This window comes from Jaculus jaculus, chromosome 6 (assembly GCF_020740685.1).
Source record: "Jaculus jaculus isolate mJacJac1 chromosome 6, mJacJac1.mat.Y.cur, whole genome shotgun sequence".
Taxonomy (NCBI): domain Eukaryota; kingdom Metazoa; phylum Chordata; class Mammalia; order Rodentia; family Dipodidae; genus Jaculus; species Jaculus jaculus.
The window spans coordinates 159389477-159409823 of record NC_059107.1 but is presented as its reverse complement, the minus strand read 5'-3'; the positions used below and the strand labels follow the sequence as shown (position 1 = coordinate 159409823).

Below are 20347 nucleotides of genomic sequence, written 5' to 3'. Positions count from 1 at the left end.
GTGAGTGTCATGGCCTCTGGCCTCCTGTTGGCTCCAAGCTGCACCACTGGTGTCACCAACACTAGGATAAAATAGTTTTCTATTTCTCATCTAACTCCCCAAATGTCTATGGGAAAGTGAAAGTGATAGGGCCTTCAACACTGTCCACTGCTAGTTGGAGTTCAGGATCACCCTTTCTGAAGTCAGTCCTTCAGAGAAGATCTGTTGAATAAGCCCCATGAGTGATGGTCCTGAAGACAGAGGTGACCATTTTCTAGGGTGACTTTCAGGTCAGGGAACTTCTGCAATAGGAGCAGCCTACTCTTCCTTCAGTCTCAAAAAGATCTGGCCAGAGGTCATTTCTTTGTGATTGCATTTCTGTAAAGCTCATAATATGTTTTATTTTGAAAAAAAAAATTCTTCAAGTTTTGTTACTTGGAATCTTTTTTCTCCCAGTATCATGAAGAACTTCGTTTTCGTAGAAGTACAAAAGGAAGGAAAATCTACACCTGAGATTGAGTAAACGTTATCATTGAGTGCTTGAGCTCATGTTGCGTGGGCCAGTATGGCCAGGGCCATCCCAGGGCCAGAATGCGTCTGTGGTAACAGGATTGTAGGACTTGATGGTCTGGAAACTGGGCTTCTACTTTCCCAGGCTTACTTCTTCAACCTCCTTGCCCTGTTCTGTCGCTGAGTGATGAGGACAAGTAAGCATAAAGAAAGCGGAGAAATTGATGTGACTGTGGCCCTTGTGACAACAAGCAAGAGGACTGTCTTGGAGGTGTTTTCTGAGGTATCGTTTGCCAAATGAGGAGTTTCTGACACAGCCATAGTAGGCCTGTTCCTTTTAGGCAGCATCATGATCCTAACTGTTCTTTGTGAAAAGTATGCTGCTTACCCCCACCAGCATTTAAAACTGTGGGACTTGTACCCTTCTCTGGAATACTCAGTGCAATTTGAAGAGATAGTCATGTTCATCTCAGCATTGTGGTTTTCCTCATCCGAGGTGTTTTTCATAGGAGAAGGCCTCCTGTACCGTACCCCACTGTGGGAAGAATCTGTGTTAGATTTGAGTTCCCAGTGCCTCCTGTGCCAGGCTTTGCTGTAGGGCTTTTCTCTTCACTTCCTCCAGAGAGCAGAGCAGGGAAAGGGGTGGAGTCCTGCGTGCTTACTACAAAGGTGTTGCTATTGCTTCTTCACTTCTAGAGAGAAACTGCTGGCCCCTACCTCCGCGTCTTTCTGCTATGGTACTGTGCTCCTCAGGACAAGGTGGCAATGTGGCTGGTTTTTGGAGAATTATGTTGGCTTCTGGGCTGGAGTGTCGCTGTGCCTGGGTTGGCTTTGCCACCTCCATGCCAGTGCCTCTCTCTTGCCCAAAGGGTCACAGTCAAAGCTCTGAGGGGACCACAAGGCATTTTCCTGAAGTAAGTATGTCTTGGAAAGCCTGACTAAGGAAAAAACAGTTGTCATTTGGTGCTTAGTTGTATCCTGAATTCTATCCTGTATCTGAGAAAAACTGGGCTCTGGTGGGCAGGCAGATCTCTTGGGGACTTGAACCATCATCTCTACACATTCTTGGGCCCTTCCAGCTGACGCTTGGACTTTGTGCAGAATAGTGACTCTCACCTCCAAGCTGGAGCGTGGTACAGTGGACCTGACCCATCACAAGGTGTGGGTCTCAGGTCTCTTGGGTTGTAGTAGTCACCTCTCAAGTAAAAGGACAGGTATTCCACGCCCAGGTTTACACATCTGGAATATTGTCTTCATGTGCTCTTCCCATGAGGCAAATTCCTTCTCTTGGTTGTCATTTCCACAGTTACATTGAGTGCAGTTGCCATCCTTCATTCCCGGGGTTGTCTTGGGATTGTGGGTACCCAGCAGTCAGGGACAGAAACATAATACTGCCCTAAAGAGCATCCATCTTTGGATCCATGCTGCATTCAGTTTCTTCTATCAAGAGTGATATCAAAAAAAAAAAAAATATCACAGGGCTGGAGAAATGGCTTAGCAGTTAAGGCACTTGCCTGTGAAGCCTAAGGACCCAAATTTGATTCCCCAGTACCCACGTAAGCCAGATACACAAGAGGCACATGTGTCTGGAGTTTGTTTGCAGTGGCTAGAGGCTCTGGCGTGAGTGCATGTGCTCTCTCAAAAATAAAAATAATTTTTTAAAGTAATGTCAGGGCTGGAGGGATGGCTTAGCAGTTAAGGCGTGTGCCTACAAAGCCAAAGGACCCGGGTTCCATTGCCCAGGACCCACATTAGCCAGATGCATAAGGGGGTAAGGGGGTATACGCATCTGGAGTTTGCAGTGGATGGAGGCCCTGGCACACCCATTCTCTCTCTCCCTCCCTCTTCCTCTTTCTCTGTCAAATAAATAAAATATTTTTTAAAAAGTAATATCATAGTGCCAGCCTTGTGAAGATTTGGCTATAGGTCCCCGCAATTACTAGGCGTGCTGGCTGCTAATGCTGAAGGATTCCAGCCAGCAGAAAAGACCTTGCAGCTGCTGTCCAGCAGAACGTACCCAGGGCTAGAAGCTAATGCTGCCCATCCTGCATGTGGCGTACCTGACACCTGTCCTACACCAGGATAGGCATGCCAGAGAGGAAAAGTCAGGGGACCCCTGTCTAATGGGCCACCTCCCACCCACTGCTGAGGATTAGGAAATATCATGGTAGGCCTATGGCTGCCTGTTCTTTGCTTGTGTTGAGATTGTTATCTCTCTGGTTTCATTTCATCTACAGACAAGAGCCTTGGGCAGCAGGACCCCTGCAGCTGATCTTGTCATGTAGTAAGTGAACGAGGAGGCCCTGGCTCCCCTGCCTGGCCCTGAGGCCCAGTGAATAAAGAACAGTAACTTTCATCTGGGGCAATGTTCTGTCCTGAGCACTACCTGTCCACATGCGCTACAGACAGAACAGCCTTACCCAGGAGCTGAGCAGCATGCAGCCCATCTTCAGATAAATAAGTGGCTCTTTTTAGAGTTCCCCACTCTAGGCTCATCCAAGGAAATCCTGCGGTTTCACAAACCTCCACCAGGAGACTCATAACCCATCCATACCCCCTTAGTAGGCATGATGTCCACAGAGCTCCCCTGAGAGTGTCTTGTTGTCTTTGGAATGAATTCCAGACTCCACAGCCTTGCCTCCAAAAGGCAGGTGCGAGCTGATAGCAAGGCTTTCTGGCTTCTCGCCTCTCAACTGCTTGGGAGCCAGTTTCTTCCCTTTGTTGGAAATACTTTGCCTGTCCATCTTTATATGCCAGGCTCCATTACATCCAGATCACTTCCTCAAAGAAGCCCTTTAAGTCCCTGTCTAATAACCCTCTTCTCCTCCACTCTGCAGCCTTTATAATGTCTCCACAATTTTACAGTGTGTGTTTGATTGGAAGATGTGAGAGCCAAAACCATCTTTGCAGCATTATGGTCAAACCTAGCACAGAGAACCTAGTGGTGCTGAGTGTACCTGTCAAGGGGAGGACTGACCGACCCTGACTGTGTGCTTGCTAACTCAATTCTTAGTCAGAATTAAGTCCCACTCCATCCTTCCTTCTCTTAGTAGGGATCACAGGTATATTTCAGAGAGGAAACTGGTTCCAGGTAGATCCTGGCAATGCTGAGCTGAGTGGTGCCTGCTACAGCTAGAGAAGGCTGACAGAGTTGATGTGGAGGAATACAGAGGCACTGTGCCCTGGCAGCTGAGTGTCGAGGTGTCTTTTATTTGAACTGTTTTGGTTTTTTGAGGTAGGTTCTCCCTCTAGCCCAGGCTGACCTGGAATTCATTATGTTGTCTCACAGTGACCTTCAACTCTGGCAATCCTCCTACCTCTGCCTCCTGAGTGCTGGGATTAAAGGCGTGCGTCACCATGCCTGGCTTTATTTGAACTTTTAAAAATTTTATTTTAAGCTGGGCGTGGTGGCTGGTGCACACTTTTAATCCCAGCACTTAGGAGGCAGAGGTAGGAGGATTGCTGTGAGTTGGAGGCCACCCTGAGACTACAAGTGAATTCCAGGTCAGCCTGAGCTAGAGCAAGACCCTGCCTCAAAAAACAAAAACAAAAAAAAATTGTTTGTTTGTTTGAGTGAGAGAGAGAGAGAATGGGCGTGCCAGGACCACCAGTGGCTACAAACGAACTCCAGACATTTGTGCCATATTGTGCATCTGGCTTATGTGGGTCCTATGGAGTTGAACCTGGATCCTTTGGCTTTGCAGTGCCTTAACCACTAAGCCATCTCTCCAGCCTGAGATGTCTTTTGTTGTGTGATAGCAAGGATGCAGCTGGCAAATGCTCTCCTCGCGGCTGCCCTGGCACACCCCCAGCCCTAGGAGTGCTCATCTGGGTTCTTACGACACTCTCCATGTGTAGCTCAGATTAGCTTCTAACTCCAGATCCTCTTGCCTTGTCTTCCAAAGAGCCACAGTTACAGATGTGGGCCACCATGTCAGGCAGGCTGCCGTTTTAAAGAACACTGACCAGGACTGGAGTGTTGGCTTAGTTGTTACAGCACTTGCCTACAAAGCCAAAGGAGCCAGGTTTGATTCTCCAGTGCCCACATAAGCCACATGCACAGGTGGTGCATGCATCTGGAGTTCATTTGCAGGGGTGACAGGTCCTGGTGTGCCCATAGTCTCTATATCTGCCCCTCTCTCCCTCCATGTCTGTCTCTGTCTCTCTCTCTCTCTCTTCCTCAAATAAATAAATAAATTAGAAAAGAAAAAGAAAACTGACCATCATTGGGCCTAACATGCCAGAGAACTCGCTAGGCCCAGGTATGAGAGAGCCCAGCGTAGGCCCACAGGAAGGGATCCCACCAGCTCCTTCAGTTACGTCCTATACCATGAGACAGTCCCTGGGGCCTCGTTAGAAAATGTTACTGCCTGTCAGCGCCAATCCTACCCTGCATTAGTCATGTAGCTTTGGGCCACAGGTGTCACAGCTGTTCTGTAGCTTCCTCACCTTGAAGATGGACACAGGCATCTTAGTGACACCATAAAAACCCATCTGTAGGGGCTGGAAAGATGGCCCCAGCAGGTAAGGTGCTTGCCTGCAAAGCCTAATGACTTGGGTTCAATTCTCCAGTACCCATATAAAGCCAGATGGCACATGCATCTGGAGTTCATTTGCAGCAGCTAGAGGCCTATTCTGTCTCCCTCTCTCTGTCCTCCTCCCCCCATCTCTCTTTGCTTTTTTTTTTTTTTTTTTTCAAGGTAGGGTCTTACTCTGGCCCAGGGTGACCTAGAATTCACTATGTAGTCTCAGGGTGGTCCTGAACTCATGGTGATCCTCCTACCTCTGCCTTCCGGAGTGCTAGGATTAAAGGCGTGTGCCACCACACCTGGCAGAAATATTTTTTTTAAGCTGTCTATAAAGCTTCTACCTTGGAATCTGGCACATTGTTGTTTACAAAGGGCCTCTGACTCCAAGACCCTTATTTGATGTTACTCCTCTCCCTCCTCCTGCAGCTGAGGCAGTGGGAAATCTCCCAGGGCTGGTGGGGCAGGGATCCATTGAGGGAGGAGACAGTCTAGACTGTGGTATAAGGAAAGCCGTGCACCTTATGAGAATGGCAGGGTGGCTCAGCCACTGGTCCACCTTCCCCAGGCCTGGCAGCTAGAGTCCTGGGTGACATTATACTGCTCTCTGTGTGAAATGTCTTCCTTAATGATGTTTACTCTCAAGCAGTTAGGAGCCTCCTTTTAGCACAGGCGGGTGTATGTGTGTGTGCCTGTGAGTGGTACGTTCTTACCTCCTGCACATGCACCGAATTATTACACTTCACTAAGCTTTGTGGATGATGGAAGGCTTGTGGAAGAGATGAGAGGAGTCTCAGGGACACAGGGTCTAGAGTGCCATGACTGGTAGAAGGCAAGGGTGGAGGAGATTGCCGTCAACCCAGATTCTTTTGTATCTTATCAGGACTTAAGTTTTAGGAGCTATGGTGTCTCCTTACAACCTTTGCATATGACCCATAAAGTATTATGCAGGGTCTGTTTATACAACAGTTTGCCCTAGATGGGTCATAAGAACCACCTGTTAAACAAAAGGCCAGAGGCCTGGGACACCTCAAGTTCACAAGGAACTGGGAGAATAAGCACCTTTTTTGTTTTGTTTTGTTTTGTTTTGTTTTGTTTTGTTTTTTGTTTTTCAAGGTAAGGTCTCACTCTAGCCCAGGCTGACTTGGAATTCACTATGGAGTCTCAGGGTGGCCTTGAACTCATGGTGATCCTTCTACCTCTGCCTCCCGAGTGCTGGGATTAAAGGCGTGTACCACCACACCCGGCTCAATAAGCACCTTTAATTCTATGCAAGCCCAAGTCTCAGAAAACAGGCTGAAATCTGACCACTTCCATCAGTGGCAAGAATCCTTTCCAATCTTCATCCCACCCATGCAGGGAGGTTGACGTATCCTAGGAGATCAGTGGCTTCAGTCATGACTGCTTTTCACCATGTTCTAGGTCCAAACTCACACTGGTGCCTTTGGTGGTCTTCATGTGTCTTCAGTCAGTAACACATCTACAGAGAGGCTTCAGTGTGACGTCTGTGGTAAAGCACATCTCAGCGTTCCCACAGAGCAGAAGTTTAGTAGTGGGCTGGTGGTGGCAGTTCCTGGCACCTAGTGTCTGCTGCTTCTCTTCCAGGTGAGACTGTGGAGATGAGAAGGTGGTGGACACAGGAATGGAATGGGATCGTCCTGCCGTGCAGCCACACCCCGCCCCGCCCCGCCCCGCCTCGCCAGCACTTCCTTCCTATGTTCTCACATCACTCAAAACAGTGACACCACAGGAAAGAAAGACACAAGATGTTGGAATGGCTGTTTCCATGGATACAATCTCCATAGTGACAATGTGGGGGGAGGGGGAGGGGGGCTGATGGGAAAGGGGGGTTAAAAGGGAGGGATAAAAAATATATATATATAAATCTATTTTTAGTCTGGAAAGACTTTGTTTAAATGAAAGGTGCGCTATCCCTTTTGATTCTATTTTAAAATTATCTAGTTAAAGAACTCCAAATTTGTTCCAATGACAGTGAAATTTAAATGTGAAAATGAACTAACAAACTTATCTCAAAGGATGGGGTGTGGCTTTGATCTTTAGCCTATCTCACATGATTCAGAGAACACTAGACCCTGGACTGAAAGATCAAACCACACCTACCTTTCCTCTTGTCAGAATCTATCTGTTGGGGGGGCGGGAAATGGGGCTGGTTGATGTTTTCAACAGTGGGGGAATGATGTTTAAACACAAAAATAAATTTTTTTCCTTTCCAGAAACACTATTTATTTATTATTTTTAAAATTTTTATCTTTTGGGGGGGTGAGATTGGCAGATGCCCCAAGGTTATGGCTGTGTCCTGGGTCATTGTGGCTGGTCAGACTCCCCTGGGGCCCCACCGAGTAAGTGCAGGACCTGGAGCAGCACCACAGCAACAGGCACAGCTGCGGACGGCCGCCTGCGTCGTCGGGCATCCCCGCAGCAGCGTGGCCCAGACTGCAGCCGCCGCAGGAAGCAGGGTCTTGCAGGAAACAGCAGAGTGTGAACCATGAGGGTGGATTCAGCTGACCAGAAACACCCACTGAACCCTTCTTTTCTTCCTTGCTTTCATTTTTATAATGCAAAAGAGGGCCTGTCAGATATACAGCCCCCATGCTTCGTGATTCTTTATGTTGTTTTGTTTTTGTTTTGTTTTGTAAATTGTATAACTTTTAAATATCTGAGTTTTAAAAAAAGAAAAAAGTACAAAAAAAATCTTGTTAAGGCCTTAAGAAGGGGTTAGTGCATCTTTCAGGGGTCACTCTGCCGTGGGGATAAAATAGCTGTTTCACAAACAGTTTTATTAAAAAAAAAAAAAAGCAAAAACAAAAAAACAATAAACTTCATTTTAACCTTGTGTCTTCTTTATTTACTGTAAAATGAATGTGTCTCTTCCCCTGTGTCAGCCCCAAAAGAGCAACTTGTCTGTGTCCCCAAGGAGGCCACCCTTCAGACCTGATTCCTTGCAGCAGAGCCTGGAGCTGCAAACCCCAAGCTTCTCTCTGCCTTTTGTGGGGGTCAGATTTACAAAAGTCAGTAGGACCTGTTTCCAATCAGCATTAACTTTAAAGACTGAAATATAATGCACTATTAATGAGAGAACAGAAATATTGGAGGTAATGTTATGAGGTAGAAATAAGCAATTATAAATGAGTTCTTGTGTGCGCATCAGTTTGAGGCTGCAGAAATGGCAGATTAATTTCACTTTAATAGCTACTTGAAGCAGTTGGGTCTATTTCTCATCTCACCTGCTTGGATGGAGGTGTGGGTGGCTGCCGTGTCAGCCGTGGACTGTGCTCAGACAGCTAACAAGATCTGCATGGAAATGATGGCCTTTGAGCTGGTTGGTTTCCTGTGCTGGTAACTTGGATTAACACAGTTAAAATGAAATTGATAAATTTCAGATGTCAAAGACTAAACCACAAAACATGAAAAATACATGTCCTGAGGAAAATATTTTCCTGACAGTATCTGAAAATGCTTTACTGTGCCTTTTGTTCTTTTGTCCCCTTCCCATTTGCTGCTGATACCTGAGCACAGCAGCCCTCAGTCACGATGTGTGTCTCTCTTACTGGATTTGGACATAACCTCTATGGAGCACAGCCCTTTTGCCCAGTTCCCTCTTGACAGACACCAGCTTTCCACCTCCTGGCATCTCAGCTGACGATGTGCCTTTCAGTTCCTGTGGTTGTTGAGGTGAGTGGTTTTTGTTTTGTTTTTATTGTTGTTTTTGTTTGTTGTTTCTTGTTATTTGGAGACTGGATCTCCCTGGGTAGCCCAGGCTGGCCTTGAATTTACAATCCTCCACTGGGATTATAGGCATTAGCCACCGTGTGTGTGTGTGTGTGTGTGTGTGTGTGTGTGTGTCTGACCAGATTTTTTTAAATTTTTTTAAAATATTTTTTGTTCATTATTTATTTATTTATTTGAGAGTGACAGACAGAGAGAAAGACAGATAGAGGGAGAGTGAGAATGAGCGAGCCAGGGCTTCCAGCCACTGCGAACGAACTCCAGACGCATGCGCCCCCTTGTGCATCTGGCTAACGTGGGACCTGGGGAACCGAGCCTCGAACCCGGGTCCTTAGGCTTCACAGGCAAGCGCTTAACTGCTAAGCCATCTCTCCAGCCCCAGATTTTTTTTTAAAGCAGTTTTAGGTTCACTATAGTACTGAACAGTGGTCCTATCTACCTGCTTTCCCCCGACATGCACAGCCTCCCAGCCAGACTGTCACATTTGTTGTGAATGATGAACCTACATGACACCTCATAACCACCTATCAAATCCATGGTGCACATCAGCATTTACCCATGGTATACATTTTATGGATTTGAACAAATTTATGACTACATTCATCCTCCATTATAGTTCAAGGTTTTGCAGCCTTAAAACAACTCTGCTCTAACTATTGCTTTCTCCCAACACCTGACAACTACCGATCTTTTTATTGTCTCCGTAGTTTCTTTCCCCATTTCCAAAATGTCAGATACTTGGAATCACCCCATATCGATGTTAGCTTCTAATTTAGTGGTGCATATGTATGTTGCCTCTGTGTACTCATGACTGCGTGGCTCCTGCCTCTGCAACACCGGGCAAACATCCCATGTCTCAACACGCCACGGTTTTTCTATCTACCTATTTGCTGAAGGACATCTTGGTTGCTCTTAGATTTTTGGCAATTATAAATAAAGCTGCTTGAAACACTGCACAGGTTTCTAGGTGGATATGAGTTTTCAGATTAATGTACCATAATAATAAGGATATGTTTAGTTTTGTAAGCAACTCGCTAGCTGCCTTCCAAGACGGACGTGCCCCTTGCCCTCCCGGTAGCAGTGAAGGAGAGCTCTACCACCGCGCATCCTCACCCACACTTGTCATCCATAGTCCTGACTCGTAAGTAGGTGTGTGGCTTTTTTAAAAAGCACTTTCTAAAATTTTGGGCTTCTAACAGAAAAGCATGAAACAGTTAATCTGATTCTTATGCATTTACAGTTCAGTAGTGTTTGGATTGATGCTAACATGCAACTAATATGCTGACCACTTTTATCTTGCCAATCTGAAGCTACCCATTAAATCTGCTCTAGGAAACGTGGTCCATCTCCTAAGCTTCCCTTTTTCTAGTGTTCCATAGCCCAAAACCTCTTGCTCCCCCCAGTGTCTGCCTGTGGGACTGCAACTCAAAAATCTGCCAGCCTGGAATCTAGAAAAGCCAGAAATTTGTACACAGGGTCCTCACTTTGCTTCTTTATTTATGAGACAGAAAGGAAGCAGGTAGAGAATGGGTGTGCCAGGGCCTCTAGCCACTGCAAACGAACTCCAAACGCATGTGCCACCTTGTGCATCTGTCTTTACCTGGGTATTGGGGAATCAAATCCCAGCCCTTAGGCTTGCAGGCAAGTATCTTTTTGCTGAGCTCTGTCTCCAGCCCCCTTACTTTTTCTTTCCTTGGGGAGGTGCTATGAATTTCCTCCCAGTGGTGCAAACATTTCCCAAAGAGCAGGGCAAAGCAACAAAATGCTCCAGCCTTCTTGCCCAGGTATGACAACTTCATTACTCCTTTCTAGAAGTCTCACAAAGGTGTTTTGGTCACAGAGGTGTCTGTGGGAGCTCAGATCTAGACCTTAGCCACTTCCCTGTTGCTGTATTTTTAAGTTCTATGTCTGTCTTGGCAATGTCCAGAGGGCCCCACCAAGGCACAGTGCAGCTGACCTCACAGTGATTCAGGTAGCCCTCCTCTTGGGAGAAGGACAGAGGGTGCTGCACCTGTTGGGAAAGGGTAGCTAATCTGTGTTTTTCTGACATAGTCCTGGAAACTTGTGTACTCCATGTCTGTTAATAGAATACCAGATTCAAACAATGGAACAAGTTAAGCCTAATCCGTGTTGTGAAATCTGCCTCGTCACAGGGCATCTCTTCTGACCTGGGGACATTAGTAACTTGGCGTGGCATGCAGTGTGGCCAGTCTGTCCCAAACACTACCCCTTCTCTGCGGTCACTGGCCGTCATACCACCATCTGTTGGGGGTTGCCTTTATGTACCAAGAATCAAAGGATAAATAAATATGGTTGCCCAACTATCCTTCTGGTCCCACCATGACTGACAGGTGTCTAGCAAGAAGTTTCTCTGGGGATGGAAAGATGGCTTAGTGGTTAAGCGCTTGCCTGTAAAGCCTAAGGACCCCAGTTCAAGGCTCGATTCCCCAGGACCCACATTAGCCAGATGCACAAGGGGGTGCACGCATCTGGGGTTCGTTTGCAGTGGCTGGAGGCCCTGGTGCCCCCATCCCCCCTCCCCCTCTTTGTCTGTTGCTCTCAAATGAATAAAATGAAAGAAAAAAAAAGTTTTTCTGCTTTCTCAAAGCTGGGTCTGAAAAAGCCCCAGGATGTGAATCTTGACTTACTGATCAGTTGAATGGCTTCAAACCTATTCTTTGTTTTTCAAGGTAGAGTCTCGTGCTAGTCCAGGCTGACCTGCAATGTACTATGTAGTCTCAGGATGGCCTCAAACTCACAGCAACCCTCCTACTACCTCTGCCTCCCAAGGGCGTGCACCACCATGCTCTAGCCACCTGCCTACTGGCCCTCACCCACAGAGGCCATTCCAATGGCCCTTGATCTGACAGCCAGGTAGTGCCACTTGGCCTCATGTTCTGCCAAACAGGAGAGCAGAAGGGACCCTCCCTGAACCCTCTCTGCACCTCTGGGCTACGTGGTCAACACAGGGTCTTGGCTCAAGGAAGAAGGCAAAGGGCAGCCTCAGCTCCGTAAAAGAACCTCCCTGGCTGGTTGAGTAATTCCTGGCACTAGGTGACTAGATTGGCAGCTCTGAAGTTTTCCCAGGGAGCAGCAGAGCAGCCATGGGACTGCTGGCTGGGGACGGACTGTGGTCTGCGGCCATCTTCACAGCCATCCTCCTGCTGCTGGTGGACCTGATGCACCGGTGATAACACTGGGCTGCCTGCTACCCACCAGGCCCGGTGCCACTGCCTGGACTGGGCAGCCTGCTCCAGGTGGACTTTGACAACCTGCCATATTCCTTCTTCAAGGTCAGAGAGGTGGTGGAGGGCAGTAAACATACTGCTGATGAGGCCACAAGCCAGAAGGGAAGCAAAGAGACTTCGGTGGCAGGGCACTGAAGGGCCTGATGACGCTGGGTCTTCCAGAGCAAAGGCGTGGAGAGGCAAAGGCCAGGCGGTGGGGCAGTATGTGGAAACAGATTCGAGATGTAATTGGACAGGGCAAAATCACAAACCAAGTCCTTACATTGATCCTATCAGGACAAGGTCGTTGGGGAGGGGCAGGACCCAGCGCAACAGTTTAGTCAAAAGCAATGTGGAGAGGTCACGAGTTCACACATGACTTGCTGTTGTGCTCATATGACTCAACCTGAGTTTTCCCCATGTGTGACGGTGGGATGCCGGGGTCTCTGGCAGTGCTATCTCCACTGGGGCAAGGTCACAGACACGTGATCCTAACTACTAAGAGCCCTTTACTGAACTTAGAGGGTGTGACTGCCCCCCCCCAGCTTCCAGACACAACATATCTCAGTGTAGGAATATACCTCAGTTCTAGAACCCTTTCCTAAGGCTATATGAGGCTATAGGTTCAAACATAAGCCCTAACATCCAAAATACCACACACACATGATATCAAAGCATGTGTGCCAACCCTGGGTCTAGTGGTCTTTGGGGCACCACCCCTTGACAAGGGCTGTGACCATTTCCTGCAGCTGCGCCATCGCTTTGGGGACGTGTTCAGCCTACAGCTCGCCTGGAAACCGGTCGTTGTGCTCAATGGGCTGGAGGCCGTGCGGGAGGCGCTGGTGAAGTGCGGAGAGAACACAGCAGACCGGCCACAAGTGCCCATCTACGACCACCTGGGCTATGGGCCCAAATCCAAAGGCAAAGAAAGGGCAGTGGTGGGAGGCAGAGGTGGCATGAGCGAGGCCCTTGGGGAGACAGTGACCCGAGGAAGGAGAGGGTCTACTGGGGTGGGCTGTGGTCGAGCAGAACCAGGAAGACTGCAGAGGCCTGTGAGCGGCTGCGTGGCAGGAGTGTTGGGGTGACGGGGGCTCGCGGGAGGACTATGCCCGAGGAGGGGAGTGAGAGCAGGGCACCCTCAATGTCCTCAGGGGTGATCCTGGCACCCTATGGGCCTGACTGGCGGGAACAGCGGCGCTTCTCTTTGTCCACCCTGCGCAACTTCGGTCTGGGCAAGAAGTCTCTGGAACAGTGGGTGACTGAGGAGGCTGGTTACCTCTGCTCCGCCTTCATGGACAAGGCTGGTGGGTGATGTGTTGGGAGGTACCGGGGGGGTTGGGGGGCTGGACGGGAAGCTAGGAGCAACATACTGACTTGCTTCTCCATGACCAGGACAGCCCTTCAACCCCCAGACCCTCCTGAATAAATCATCATGCAATGTGATTGTGTCCCTCATTTTTGCCCGTCGGTTTGAATTTGAAGACCCATACTTCACTAGATTGATCCAAACTTTGCAAGGAATTATAGGCGAGGACACGAGCTTCATTGCTGAGGTATGAGGCTCAGGAGCCTGAGGACCAGCTCCATGCTGTGGGTCCTCAAGGAGGAGGATTTGCAAGTGGGGGTGGTGGGGATCCTGACCACAGAGGCCAAGACCTAGACAAGCTCAGACAAACGAAGGGGAGAGCTACATGTGTGTCAAGGGCTCCAGAGGGAGAGCCTGTGAGACTTCCAGGTACCAGTTCTTTTGGTAACCCACAACTCCAAGGAGTGGAGGCTGGCATTGGGAAGTGGGCAGGTGATAGGTAGAGGCACACAGGCCCTGCGTCCATCCTGGAGCACACTAGGAATAGACAGGTCTGATGCGCACTGAGCAAGGCCCTCTCTGGCGGTCACAGGTGCTGAATGCCATCCCCCTGCTCCTGCGCATCCCGGGCCTTCCTGCCAAAGTCTTTCCTAAGCTGACGGCCTTCATGAGCCAGGTGGATGGTCTGCTGAGCGAACACAGGATGACCCAAGACCCTGACCAGCCACTCTGAGACCTCACTGACGCCTTCCTGACTGAGGTGGAGAAGGTGAGGGGCCACTGCAAGCGATGGGGTCTAGAGCTGTGGGGTGTGGTGGTCTATGTTCTGAGAGATCAGGAACGGGCCAGTATATCACCTAGAGACCCAGAAATCGTGATTTTCCACCTCTGTCCCACTGTGTCTCTGTGGGCCCAGGCCAGGGGCAATCCTGACAGCAGCTTCAATGACGCGAACCTGCGCCTGGTGGTGGCTGACCTGTTCTCTGCGGGGATGGTGACCACCTCGACCACGCTGGCCTGGGCTCTGCTCCTCATGATCCTGCACCCAGATGTGCAGCGTGAGCCTGGCCGGGGTCAGAAGGGAGGGGGAGGGAGGAAAGGTAGGGGCAGGGTCCCCAACCGTGTTAGGACACCTGGGCTCCCAGCACTGGCCTAGGCAGACACCAGCAAGAGTGAAGGACGTCTCCTCCCGTGGCCGCAGCCTTATCACAGGGGTAGGAGAGGATCGAGGTGCATCCCCGGGACTGGTCTCCATGGGGACGCTGTCCCTCCAGGCCGCGTCCAGCAGGAGATCGATGAAGTAATAGGACAGGCGCGGAGTCCGGAGATGGCAGACCAGGCCCGCATGCCCTTCACCAACGCCGTGATCCACGAGGTGCAGCGCTTTGCGGACATTGTCCCACTTGGTGTGCCTCACATGACAACTCGTGACATTGAAGTGCAGGGCTTCCTCATCCCCAAGGTAGGCATGGGCCCTCCTACCCCAGCATGGGCTCTGCCAATTCCTACTCAGTGCTACCAGCCAGTGACTGGCCTCAGTCCACTACTGACAGGTGAGGGAGGAATTTAGGACCCACTTCTCAGCTCCTCAGGTAGTAACTTCCCCAGCCTTACTGTGAGTGGGAAGCAGAGCAGAGACAAGGCCAACACTTCGTATCAGAAGAACCAGGAGACTTGCTAAACTATAGCTGAGGTCGTCGTAGCAGCCAGTGCGTACAGGGAGAGGCGGCAGTGTATACCCGTGTCACTTGGACTTGCCATGGCATCAAAGGGTGCTGAGTTTCTGGAGTAAAGGGTTGCATGACAAAGTCCAGATGCATGCCAGAGAGTCTGTGCATGTGTGCCTCACGCCTGGAGTCTTGGTGTCCCCATGCCAGTCCGTGGTCACCTCGTGTGTCTCCTCCAGGGGACCACCCTCCTCACCAACCTGTCCTCGGTGCTGAAGGATGAGAGCGTCTGGGAGAAGCCCCTGCGCTTCCACCCTGAGCACTTCCTGGATGCCCAGGGCCGCTTCGTGAAGCAGGAGGCCTTCATGCCCTTCTCAGCAGGTACCCGAGGGCTCCCCGCACCCCTGCCTCAACCCCAGGGTGCCTCGGACCCAGGCTGACTGAGTCCCTCTCCCACCACAGGCCGCCGCGCATGCCTCGGGGAGCCCCTGGCCTGCATGGAGCTCTTTCTCCTCTTCACCTGCCTCCTGCAGCGTTTCAGCTTCTCGGTGCCCGCAGGACAGCCCCGGCCCAGCGACTGTGCCATCTTTGCGTTGCCAGCGATCCCACACCCCTACCAGCTCTGTGCTGTGGCCCGCTAGTGGGAAAACTCGTTCCAGACATATCCTCTACCTGTACCTTGGTGTATAATAAAGCTGCCGTTTGGTTTCTTGGCCGACCTCCCCCCTTGTCTGTGCTGACTCCTCAAACGACAGTCAGCCCTTAGCAACTGCCTCATTTCTCCTGAGCGGACAACCGCATTGTCTTGAGGTCATGGTGTGCTGATCCAACAGTAGTCCTTGTGTTCAGAGAGAGTCCTTGTGTGTCGGCTAGTGCCACAGCACAGTCCCCGTGTCCTCTCACTTCTGTAGGCACTGGACCATCTCATGGCCTCCACCAGCGTCGCACACTATGCCTTGAGAAGGACGCCGCAGCCTGCTTTCACTGCAGCCCTTGTTATCAGTCTTTAGTACCAACCTTACTGCGCTGATTTATAAACTAATTATCACAGGAGGGCTGTAGTGATGGCTTAGCGGTTAAGGCATTTGCCTGTGAAGCCTAAGGACCCAAGTTCAATTCCCCAGGACACCATGTAAGCCAGATGCACAAGGCAGTGCATGTATCTGGAGTTTGTTTGCAGTGGCTAGAGGCCCTGACACCCATTTTCTCCCTCTCTGAAGTAAATAGAATAAAAATATTTAAATATCACCGGGTGACAAAAAAAAAAAAAAAAAAACCCTGCCTTTTAGTATTTGGTGGTGTGGGCTATTAGGCATCTACTTGGAGACCAAATATTGACCAGGACTGACTGGTAAGCTATATATATCTCTGGGCATCTTCTTTGACTTCAACTTCGTGTCAGTACTATAAGATGGACTTTGGGGTTCACTGAATCTCTTTGTCTCTGTTCCCATTGTGGGCACATTGAATAAATCTCCTTTTTCTGGTTTTCACTATTTTAATTGTCTTATTGGGGACAGCCTGACTTGTTAGGGCTGTCAGGACACAGCCTTGGCGCTAGCAAAACCATTCTATTCTTTTAAGTATGGCAAAGAGAGCACAAGTTTTCACAACCTCACCTACAGTTGTTGTTGGTTGTGTGTGTGTGTGTGTGTGCGTGTGTGTGTGCATGTGTAAGTGGGTCTCATGTAGCCTAGGCTGGTCCCCAACTCACTATGGAGCCAAGAATGGATGATTTTGAACTTCTGAACTTCCTGCCTCCCAAATGCTGGGATTATAAGAGTACCTAACCACAGGTAGTTTTTATAATGCTGGGGATTGAACCCAGGGCTTCATGCATGCTAGGTACAAACCAAGCTATGTCGTTGGCCCCCTTTGGTTGTTACTTTTTGGAAGAAACCATGTTGTGGTTTGCAGTACACCAATGAGCAGTGCTGAGCATCGTCCCATAGCCTGGTTGGACAGTTAGCTGATTAGTTTGTGTGTGTGTGTGTGTGTGTGTGTGTGTGTGTGTGTGTGTCTGTGGAATGTCAAGTCATATACCTTGCTCATCTTTCATCAAGTCTGGGTTTGTTTGGTGTTTCTTTGGTTCGTTTGTTTTGTGTTGTATTTTTTAAGTATTGTCTCACTCTAGCCCAAGCTGACCTGGAACTCACTCTGTAGTCCCAGGCTGGCCTCAAACTCACAGCAATCCTCCTACCTCTGCCTCCCCAGTTCTGGGATTAAAGGTGTGCGCCATCACGCCCAGCAAGTTGTCCAGTTTTTGTCATTCTTCCAATATCCAGCTGTTCATCTCTTGTTACATGTATATCTCACAGTTTTTCCTCCTTTTGTGTTGTTGCCTTTCCTTCTGCTAACACTGCATTTAGATACACAGTAGCTTTTAACTGTGTTTGTGGTGTCTGAGTGCTCATGTGTGTCTCTCTCTCTCTGTCTCTCTCTCTGTATGTGTGTGTTTGAGTGGAGGCCAGAGGTCAACTCCAGATTCTATGTTGAGCATGTAAACTTAGTGTTAAAATCATGCACTGGATCAGGAGAGATGGCTCAGTGGTTAAAGGTGCTTGTTTGCAAAGCCTGACTCTGGGTTCAATTCCCTAGTACCCACATAAAGCCAAGTGTACATAGTGGCACATGCAGATAGAGTGTGTAGACATTGGCAAGAGTCCCTGGCACAACTATATATTCATTCATATTCTCTCTCCATTTCTCTCTCTGCACCTCTTCCTCGTCCTTGCAAATAAAACAATTTTAAGAAGCAAGACTCTTGGAACTGGGTGTACATGTGCGTATGTCTGACTGGGATATGTCTATGCATGTGGGTGTGTGTACCTGGAGCGTGTCACTGCTGTACTAGTGTGCGTTTGACAGGTATTTGAATGCATGTGTCCTGTATGTGTGGGTAGTAGGAATGTAAAAGTGGCGTGTATTTTGTGTATGTTAAACATTTCATTGACTGGCCATCTCACATGAGCAGTAATGAGCTGAAGAGAAGTGTGCGTATTTATGTACGTATCTGGCTGACTGGTCCCCAAGTTTTGTGCTATAATCCCCACTGTGAGGTGTTGACACATTGCAAGCTTCATCTCTGCTAATGAAAGGTGGAGCCCTTGGAACATGAGTAGCATTAGATGAGGACATTATGGTGGACTCCGAATCTAGGCGTATGTATAAGAAGGAGACACAGAGCTGCAGAGATGGCTTAGTGGTTAAGGTGCTTGCCTGCAAAGCCTAAGGACTCTGGTTCAATGCCCCAGTACTCACATAAGCCAGATGCACAAGGCGGTGCATTCATGTGGAATTCATTCACAATGGCTGGAGACCATGGTGCACCCATTCTTTCTCTCTGCTTCTCTCTCAAATACACATTTTTAAATTTTTTTTAATGAGATAAACACAAGTACCCTGCCTCTTACTGTGTAGTGTGTCTGGCTTCCACCACCACCATGAGGACTCATCACCCGATGTGAAGCCTCACGTCTCCAGAACCACCAGCCCAGTCAGCCGCTGCCGGTACAGTTTCTAGAAATGACTGACACAGGTAGAGAACGCCACCTCCCTGTGCTTCCCATCCCATGGACCCGACCTCTAGGGCTCCCGTAAGTCCCTATGCGAGAGTGAATGGCATGTGTGGGGCAGATGAAGACCCATTAGGAACAGGAAACAGATGTGGGAAGGACAAGGGTATTCTGGGGGGAAGGTCCTTGATTCCCATGATAAGGGCTGTGGATGCAGAGGGAAGAGGTGGCAGGCAGTGATTTTACATTTGTAATTTTATTTTATTTATTATTTATTTACTTGAGAGCAACAGACAGAGAGAGAAAGAGGGAGACAGAGAGAGAGAGAATGTGCGTTTCCGGGCTTCCAGCCACTGCAAACGAACTCCAGACGCATGCGCCCCTTTGTGCCGATGGCTTACGTGGGTAATGAAGAATCGAGCCTTGAACCAGAGTCCTTAGGCGTCACAGGCAAGCGCTTAACCTCTAAGCCATCTCTCCAGCCCACATTTGTAATTTTACTTGTTTAGTTACTTATTTGAGACAGGTAGAGAAAAAGAGAATGGCCATGCCAGGGCCTCCAGCCACTGCAAACCAACTCCAGATGCTTGCGCCACCCTGTGCATCTGGCTTACATGGTTATTGGGGAATTGGACCTGGGTCCTTAGGCTTTGCAGGCAAGCACCTTAACTGCTAAGCCATCTCTCCAGTCCAGTTTTAAGGTGTTTTTTTTTTTTTCCCAGTTTCATGTTTTTAAATTTGGTTTCAGATAGGGTTTATACCATAGCTCAAGCTGAACTCAAGATGTCGTGAAAACTGGCTTCCAACTCACATCAACCCCACCCCCACACACACTGCAGCCTCTGAGTTTTGGGATTACAGGTGTGAGTCACCGTACCCTGTCCTGTGTTATATCAATTTTATTGGCAACCTGCATTCACATACACACATACCCTGATCATAGCCCCTTCCACCCCACCTCCTTTGTTCCCTCCACATCCCCTGGCACTGAACCTCTTCTTCTTTCAAACTGGTCCCTCTTCTCTCTTAGTGTTATTTTCCCTCCTATTACGCAGGTCTTGTGTAGGTGACATTAGCCACTGTGAGGTCAGGAAGGCCACGGCCACTTGGTGTCTGGAAGAGAGCATTCCAAAGCACTCCTCCCCATCCTTTGGCTGGGACATTCTTTCTACTGCCTCTTCCCCAGTGCAGACCGAGGTTTTATGAGGACTTGGACCAAGCTCCGGAGTATGACGTGCAAGGGTCGAGACAATTCTGTCACTTTACTCCCTACCCTGGGAAGCACTGGAGGGCACAAGTGGGGCAAAGACCTCTGTAGATGCCTCTACTTCTGCCCCCCGCCATGCCCTATGCCTTCTGGCCTCACAGAAGGTTGGCTCAAGACAGAAGACAAAGGGCTCATTTAAAATGGCCCAATCAGTGTGAGTGAAATTTAAAGAAAACAAAGATAACCTAAAATGGCCCAGTCAGCTGGAGAGATGGCTTAGCAATTAAACACTTGCCTGCAAAGCCAAAGGACCTTTGTTTTATCCCCCAGGACCCATGTAAGCCAGATGTACAAGGTTGTACATGCATGTGGAATGCATTTGCAGGGGCTAGAGGCCCTGGCATGTCCTTTTACTGCCTCTCTCTCTTATCTCCCTTGTTCTCTCAAATAAAAAAATAAAAATGTTAAAAAAAAAACAAAACAGGAAATGGCCCAAAATGCTCCAGTGTTGTGGTGTGATCACAGTGTTCTATCTGCTCCTGTGTCCTGGTGTGGCGAGAACTGCCACATGTGCCCAGAGGAGCCCAGTGGGCAGCAAGACAGTCATGGCACGGACTGCTGACTGGCGATACATGGTGACAGGCTGTCACCATGGCTTTAACA

At 49.0% G+C, this 20347-nt stretch overlaps 1 protein-coding gene and 1 pseudogene across 4 annotated transcripts in view; both read left to right on the top strand.

The window, feature by feature from the left end:
- The window catches only part of Tcf20 (transcription factor 20), a 154535-nt gene extending 147692 nt beyond the window's left edge, over positions 1 to 6843 (top strand). For all 4 annotated transcript variants that reach the window (XM_045151413.1, XM_004650361.2, XM_045151412.1 and 1 more), the window contains one exon: positions 6621 to 6843. Coding sequence is in view for 1 of the 4 variants with exons in the window: in XM_004650361.2 (XP_004650418.2) it covers positions 6621 to 6638 (18 nt within the window). In the remaining 3 variants the exon portion in view is untranslated. The remainder of the gene's footprint in view (positions 1 to 6620) is intronic.
- A 1425-nt stretch (positions 6844 to 8268) lies between these two features.
- Positions 8269 to 15682, top strand: LOC123461556 (annotated as a pseudogene).
- The last annotated feature ends 4665 nt before the right edge of the window (positions 15683 to 20347 follow it).